Raw genomic sequence first — 8,239 nt, 5'->3', positions numbered from 1 at the left:
GCCACAGAGGGTAGTTGGGCCACAACACAGTTCCTGGCTATATTTAAGAGGGAGTTAGATGTGGCCACTTGTGGCTAATTTGGATCAGAGGGTATGGAGAGAATCGGGATGGGATACTTCCATCTGCTTGGAGTCCAGTTCATTGGCTGGATTAAGAGTATAGTTTAGATGTTGGCCCTGTGTACCTAAATGATCCGGGGGTAGGAGAGAAGGCAGGCCGGATGTAACTCCAAGCTGGCTGATCAGATGAACTCCATGATAGATGTGATATCAGTAGGCAGCTCGAAGGGCCGAATGGAAATCTACTCCCTGCGACACTATTGAGCGTGGTTTTCAGGGTGTTTCTATCAAGAGGGCAGTAAACACTGCTGACCTCCTGGCTATGAATCTGGATATTTCTTGGCCAATTCTGAGCTCCATCCCCACAATCACATGGGGACAAAGCAGCCTCGAACTAGGCCAAGTACAAAGTGGCACACCCTCCAGTGCCCCTCTGCCGACAGAATCACGTAAGTAGGATGGAGCTCCTCCCCCTACCCCTTAAGTTTAACTGTGGAGGAAATTTTCGTTGAGTCGGCAAAGTTCACAAGAGGTCCCTAGGGTAGACCACTTTGGTGCCCCTCTTCGCGTAAGAATGCTCTTTTTCGGCAGTTAGTTCTGTCATTGGAAAAAAGACCAGAGTCTCCCCGGAGTACCTCAGCTGGGTCTTGAAGCCTCTTTCCGAACATTGATGCCCGGTGACCACTGTTCACAGAGTGCTCAAGTATCTCAGCTGTCAGGCAGCATCTGTCTGAGAACAGGATAGGTGACCCTTCTTCAGAGTGCTGGATAACTCTCGGGTCAGCAGCATCGATTGGAGCTCAATCCAAGTTGGCAACGTTTCGGGGCCGCAACCCATAAGGGTTTCGGCCCGAACTATTTGCATATTTCCACCCGAAGGATTCGGCCCGAAACGTTGCCTATTTTCCTTACTCTCATGAGATGCTGGCTGCACACACTGGGACTCAGCGGTCAGAGGCAGCATCTGTTGAGGAACATGGATAGGTTGACGTTTCAGGTCAGTACTGGTTGAGGTTCCTGGGATGGCGGGACTGTCATATGCTGAGAGAATGGAGCGGCTGTGGGCTTGTACACTCTGTGGAGTTTAGAAGGATGAGAGGGCATCTCATTGAAACATATATGAGATTGTTAAGGGTTTTGGACACGCTAGAGGCAGGAAACATGTTCCCGATGTTGGGGGAGTCCAGAACCAGGGGCCACACACACACACACACACACACACACACACACACACACACACACACACACACACACACACACACACACACACACACACACACACACACACACACACCCCACACACACACACACACACACACACACACACACACACACACAGTTTTAAGAATAAGGGGTCGGCCCATTTAGAACGGAGACGAGGAAACACTTTTTTCTCACAGTGAGAGTTGTCTAGTCTGTGAATTCTCTGCCTCAGAGGGCGGTGGAGAGCCACACGACATCTGGATGCTTTCAAGAGAGAGCTAGATAGGGCTCTTAAAGATAGCGGAGTCAGGGGTATGGAGAAGGCAGGACACGGGATACTGAATTGGGATGATCAGCCATGATCACATTGAATGGCTAATGGTGCTGGCTTCAAGGGCCGAATGGCCTCTACTCCTGCACCTATTGTCTATTTTCTATGTTGACCCTGAGATGGCAGGACTTTCATATGAAGAAAGACTGGATAGACTCGGCTTGTACTCGCTGGAATTCAGAAGATTGAGGGGGGATCTTATAAAAACCTACAAAATTCTTAAGGGGTTGGACACGCTAGATGCAGGAAGATTGTTCCCGATGTTGGGGAAGTCCAGGACAAGAGGGGCCCACAGTTTTAAGTGCTAAGGGGGACCCCCCTTTAAAAACCGAGATGAGAGAAACTTTTTCAACGCAGGGAGTGGTGAATCTCTGCCACTCTCCTGCCACAGAAGGGTATTTGCAGGCCACACAGTTCATTGGCTATATTTAAGAGGGAGTTAGATGTGGCCCTTGTGGCTAAAGGGATCAGGGGGTATGGAGAGAAGTCAGGTACGGGATACTGAGTTGGATGATCAGCCATGATCATATTGAATGGCGGTGCAGGCTCGAAGGGCCGAATGGCCTACTCCTGCACCTATTGTCTATGTTTCTATGAATGGCAGTGCAGGCTCGAAGGATTCCCGAATGGCCTCTACTCCTCCCACCTATTGTCCTATGTTCCCCCGAACGATGAACAGTCTCGGTACACTGGCTCGAAACCCAGGCTGCATGCCGAATTCCTCACTCCTGCACCAATCTCCTATGTTTCTATGAATAGGGCCAGTGCAGGCTCAGGAAGGGCCGAATGGCCTCTACTCCTGCACCTATTGTCTATGTTTCTATGAATGGCGGTGCAGGCTCGAAGGGCCGAATGGCCTCTACTCCTGCACCTATTGTCTATGTTTCTATGTTTTCTATGTCAAATGCTGAGAGAATGGAGCGGCTGTGGGCTTGTACACTCTGTGGAGTTTAGAAGGATGAGAGGGGATCTCATTGAAACATATCTCATATGTTTCTATGTTTCTATCCACTCTTCAGTAGAACTTGCGATTGCTAAGGTACATAGATGTGGATGTGTGTAGGATAGTGTTAGTGTGTGCGGGGGGGGTCGCTGGTCGGCAGGGCCCCGGTGGGGCCGAAGGGCCTGTTTCCGTGCTGTATCTCTGAATAAATATACCGAACGCTGTCTTGATTAGGATGGCAGGGGCGAGCCTGGAACTGGAGTACTGCCTCGCGCAAGAGGCCGACTTCGAGGAGGTGATGGCCATCTCCACCGACATCTATGGCGGCCTGGACTACCTGCCTGCTCGCTACCACACCTGGCTGTTAGAGGCCACGCGCAAGGTGTTCCTGGCCAAGAAGGAAGGTCGGGTGGTGAGTGTGGCACCAGTTCCCTCTCCCCCCCTCATCACCCCTCCTGCTCTCCCCAGGGGTCTCGCCATGCCCCTTCATCACGCCCTCCTGCTCTCCCCCCAGCTCTCCACTCCTCCTCTCTCTCTCTCCTCCCATCCTCTCCCCCATCCCTCTCCACTCCCCCTCATCCCCCTCATCACCCGTCTCTCTCTCCCATCCTCTCTCCACCCCCTTGTCACCCCTCCTTCCGAGTGTCCCCCATCCTCTCTCCCTCCTCATCACGGGAGAAGAGGCTCTCTCCCCCCTTCCTCTCCCCCTTCCGCTATCCCCCTCATTCCCCCCCCATCAAGAGTACCAATTCTTTAATATAGAAATAAAAGTGGCTTGACTTGACCTTACTCTCCTCCTCCGCTCTCATCGATCCCTATCTCTCCTCCCCCCTCTCTCCTCTCCTCCTCCTCTCCCCCTCCTCCCTCCTCTCCTCTCCCCCCTCTCTCCCATCCTCTCCCCCCTCTCTCCTCCCCCCCTCTTCCCTCTCTCGAGCGAGGGGATCCCCCCGATCCTCTCCTCCCCCTCCTCTCCCCTCCTCTCCTCCCCGTCCTCCCTCCCCCCTCTCCTCTCTCCCCCTCCTCCCCTCTATCTCTCCCTCTGTCCTACCCCCTGAATCAAAGTCATCCCCTTGCCTCTACCTCTCTCCCTGACTCTCTCCTCTCTCCGCTCTCTCTGATCCCTCCCTCCCTCTCCCCAGCGGATGGTCCTCCCCCTCCTCCCCACCACTCCTGCTCATCCCCATCCTCTTGGCCTCCCCTCTCAGACCTGACCTCCCTCTCCCCGCTCCCGTCGCCTCTCCCCCCTCCCCACCCCTCCTCCTCTCCCCCCTCTCCTCTCCCCCTCCCCATCCTCCTCCCTTCTCTCCTCTCCCCCATCCTCTCCTCGAACCCCTCCTCCCTCTCCCTCCCTTTAAGTCCCTCGTCCCATTGGCCCTAGCAATCTCTAAGGGTCCCCTCCTCTACTCCCCTCTTTTGGGCAGTCCAGGACATGTTCACAGCCTAGGGGCTCCAAGTTCCCCTCCTTTGGTCCCGCGATCCCCCTGAACTTTTTTCTCCACTGGCTGAGTGTGAATCTCTGGAACTCCTCTGCCCATTTAGGTCAGGTGGGCCGTTCTCCCTGGCCGTCCCCAGATGATGTGGGTGTAGTTGTGTTGTGCTACCATATATTGGAGGGAGTCCTCTTGTGCCCCCCTCCCGGATCTCCCCCTCTCCTCACAATCAGGGGTCCCCTCGAACCCGAATATCCATTCTCATTCCTGCTTCCTTTGCCTATGATCTAGGCCTCTCGATGACTTTAAAGGCGTACTAGGCTCCCCCCCCCAGTCTCCCCTCTACTCCCCTCCCCTCCTCCCTCCCTGTTTTCCCCTCTCCCTCCCCCTCCCCTTGTCCTCCCGCTGTCCTCCCCCCCCTCCCCTCTCTCCCCCCTCCTCCTCTCCCCCCCTCCTCTCCCTCTCCCTCCTCTCCCTCCCTCCTCCCCTCCTGCCTCCCTCTCCTCCTCCTCCTCCCCCTTCCTCTCCCCCTCCTCTCCCCCTCCTCCCCTCTCTCGCCCTCCTCTCACCCTCCTCCTCCTTCCTACTCTCCTCCCTCCCCCTCTCTCCCTCTCCTCTCTCTCCTCCTCTCCCCTCCCTCTCTCATTCCTCCTCCTCCCCTCTCTCTCCTCCCCTCCTCTCCTCCTCCTCTTCCTCTCTCCTCTCCTCCTCCCCCCTCCTCTCCCCCCTTCTTTCTCTCCCCCCCTCTTCTCCCCCCCCTCTCTCCCCTTCCTCCTCTCCTCTCCCTCGCCTCCCCCCCTCCTCCCCCCCTCCTCCTCCTCCTCTCCCCATTGCATCCCCTCCTCCTCTCCCTCCCCTCTCCCCCTCCCCTCTCTCTCCCCTCCTCCCTCCTTCCTCGTTCCCCCCTCCCTTCTCCTGTCCTCCTCCCCCCTCCTCCTCTTGATCTCTCCTCTCTCCCCCCTCTCCTCTCCCCCCCTCCCTCCTTCCCCCCTCCTCCCCCTCCTCCTCTACCCCCCCCTCCTCCCTCTCCCCCCTCCCTCCTCCCCCTCCTCTCTCTCCTCTCCCCCTCCTCTCTCTCCCCCTCCTCTCTCCCTTCTCCCTGCCCCCCCCTTCTCCCTCTCCCCCTCCCTCCTCTCCTACCCCCCCTCCTCACCCTCTCCTCTCCCCCTTCCTCTCCCTCCTCCTCCTCTCCCCCCCCCCCTCCTCTCCCCTCCTCCTCTCCCCCTCCCTCCTCTCTCCCCCTCGCTCTCCCCCCTCCTCTCCCCCCTCCTCCTCTCCCACTCCTCCTCTCCCCCTCCCCCCCCCCCCCTCCCTCTCCCCCTCCTCTCCCCCCTCCTCGTCCCCCCTCCTCCTCCCCCCTCCTCTCCTTTCCCCTCCTCCTCCTCCTCCCCCTCCTCCGCCTCCCCCCTCTCCTCCTCTCCACTCCCCCCTCCTCTCTCCCCCCGAATACTCTCCCCCCTCCTCCTCTCCCCCCTCCCTCTCTCCCCCCTCCTCTCCCCCCTCCACTCCTCCCATCCACCCACCCCCAGTCCAAGACCACCCCTCGTCGCTCTTCAAATGACGTGTGTTCCACAGGCCACCCCCTCCTTCATCAATGAGACCCTTCTTGACCTGAGTTTAATACATACTAGCCCAAGTGCGCTGTTACGGCTGGGGGGGGGGGGGTGGTGTGTGGGGGGGGGGGGAGCCTGTGGCATCACACACACACACACACACACACACACTAACCCCCCCCCCTGATATTATATTAATATCAATTATATTAATACCATCCACTCTCACATAGCCCCCAACTCGCAACCGGTTGATGTATTTTTTACCGCCGGCAGGTGGCGCTGGTCTCCGTGGGCGTGGTGGATGATGGCCGCACGGCTCCTATTACCCCGCCCCATCCACTCTCGCATAGCCCCCAACCCGCAACCGGTTGACGTGCTTTTTACCGTCGGCAGGTGGCGCTGGTCTCCGTGAGCGTGGTGGATGACGGGCGCACGGCCGTGGTGGAGGGTTTGAGGGTGGCGCCCGCAGAGAGGGGCCGCGGGATTGCCGGCCTGGTCCAGAGGCACGCGCTGGCCGCGATGAAGAGCAGCTTCCCGTGTCTCGAAGTCCAGCGCTCTTCCCGCTCCGGCCCGCTCGGACCCGAGGTCTTGGCCAAATACCGGATGATTTGCCATCAGGTAACGTGACAAACCTTGACCCCACTCGGCCCAGCATAGATACACGAACAGTACAGCACAAGAACAGGCCATTCGGCCCAAAATGGCCCAAATATCATTCCTAGCTCAACTCAATTCAATCCAATTCAATTCAATTTAGTTCAGTTTAGTTTAGAAACATAGAAACATAGACAATAGGTGCAGGAGTAGAGGCCATTCGGCCCTTCCAGCCTGCACTGCCATTCATAGAAACATTGACATTAGGTGCAGGAGTAGAGGCCATTAGGCCCACAATGGCCCAAATATCATTCCTAGCTCAGCTCAATTCAATTCAATTCAGTTCAGTTTAGAAACATAGAAACATAGACAATAGATGCAGGAGTAGAGGCCATTCGGCCCTTCGAGCCTGCACCATTCGCCATTCAATATGATCACGGCTGATCATCCAACTCAGTAGTGCAGCAGTAGCTATGGAGTGAAGGAAATAGGCAACGTTTCGGGCCGAATCCCGAAGGGGTTCGGCCCGAAACGTTACCTATTTCCTATGCCCTAGCTTTCATAGAAACATAGACAATAGGTGCAGGAGTAGAGGCCATTCGGCCCTTCGAGCCTGCACCGCCATTCAATACGATCATGGCTGATCATCCAACTCAGTATCCCGTACCTGCCTTCTCTCCATACCCCCTGATCCCTTTAGCCACAAGGGCCACATCTAACTCCCTCTTAAATATAGCCAATGAACTGTGTGGCCTCAACTACCCTCTGTGGCAGAGAGTTCCACAGATTCACCACTCTCTGTGTGAAAAAAGTTCTTCTCATCTCGGTTTTAAAGGATTTCCCCCTTATCCTTAAGCTGTGACCCCTTGTCCTGGACTTCCCCAACATCAGGAACAAGCTTTAGTTTAGATATACAGCGTGGAAACAGGCCCTTCGGCCCATCAGCGATCGCCCCATCCTTAAGGGGTTGGACAGGCTAGATGCAGGAAGATTGTTCCCGATGTTGGGGAAGTCCAAAACAAGGGGCCACACACACACACAGTTTAAGGATAAGGGGGAAATCTTTTAGGACCGAGATGAGATGAGAAAAACATTTTTTTTCACACACAGAGAGCGGTGAATCTGTGGAATTCTCTGCCACAGAGGGTAGTCGAGGCCACACACAGTTCATTGGCTATATTTAAGAGGGAGTTAGATGTGGCCCTTGTGGCTAAAGGGATCAGGGGGTATGGAGAGAAGGCAGGGATGGGATACTGAGTTGGCTGATCAGCCATGATCATATTGAATGGCGGTGCTGGTGCAGGCTCGAAGGGCCGAATGGCCTCTACTCCTGCACCTATTGTCTATGTTTCTATGTTTCTAATCTCTGAACTAAACTAGCTAGTGTGTCTGCGTTCGGCCTAGATGGGCCCCAGCCAACTTCAGGCCTACCAACTAACAGAAGCCTCTCCTCGCCTACAGGGAGTGTTGGTTCTCCATTTCTTGGCCGCGGAGCTGAGGCCAAAGTTATCGGCCGCCATTGACCGCCTGAAGGGGTGGGAAGACCCCGTTCGTCTGGAGATCAGGGAGGTCAAGGAAGTCTTCCTCGACCCCAAGGTGGTGGAGAAGGTGCTGCCTGGCGGGACCATCACCTGGGACTGGAGCCCTTACCAGCCGTTGCAGAGCAACCTGGAGATGCTGGTGACCAGAGGCATCTGTTGGATGGCAGATAGCAGGGACAATCCCAGTGTCCTAAGCCTCTCGGCTGCCCCTTACAAGGTCCCGGCTGGAGTTGGCCACCTCCGTCTCAACATCGACATCTTCGGACGGGACTACCCGCTTGTCCGGGGGCAGTTCCTTGCTCAGCTGCGCAGAGGTCTGGAGCCCCTCCAAGGCCCCATCCACTGCCTGGTATACATGGACCCCTCTCTCTGGCCCGAACTGCGCGCCTTCTGCAAGGGCGAACTGGGCCTCCAGAACGGGCACCTCATCGACGGGCAAAAGCTTCTGGAAGCGGAGATTTAGATCGCCCCCGGACCTGAAAAACAGTCTATCCAGAAGTGTCTAAGATCCCCCCTCAATCTTCTAAATTCTAGAACAATCTTCCTGCATCTAGCCTGTCCAAACCCTTAAGACTTTTAAA

The 8,239-nt window shown here is 56.1% G+C and overlaps 1 protein-coding gene across 1 annotated transcript; it reads left to right on the top strand.

Moving 5' to 3' along the window:
• Window positions 1-2,759: 2,759 nt before the first annotated feature.
• On the top strand, window positions 2,760-8,230 carry nat16 (N-acetyltransferase 16). The gene is made up of 3 exons (XM_055666002.1): window positions 2,760-2,949; window positions 5,917-6,141; window positions 7,579-8,230. The coding sequence occupies exons 1-3, from the start codon at window positions 2,773-2,775 to the stop codon at window positions 8,119-8,121; spliced, it is 945 nt and encodes a 314-aa protein (XP_055521977.1). The 5' UTR covers window positions 2,760-2,772; the 3' UTR covers window positions 8,122-8,230.
• The last annotated feature ends 9 nt before the right edge of the window (window positions 8,231-8,239 follow it).

The sequence above is a fragment of the Leucoraja erinacea genome, unplaced genomic scaffold (assembly GCF_028641065.1).
Source record: "Leucoraja erinacea ecotype New England unplaced genomic scaffold, Leri_hhj_1 Leri_1699S, whole genome shotgun sequence".
Taxonomy (NCBI): domain Eukaryota; kingdom Metazoa; phylum Chordata; class Chondrichthyes; order Rajiformes; family Rajidae; genus Leucoraja; species Leucoraja erinaceus.
The sequence above is the reverse complement of the archived record's forward strand: the minus strand, read 5'-3'. Positions and strand labels throughout refer to the sequence as shown.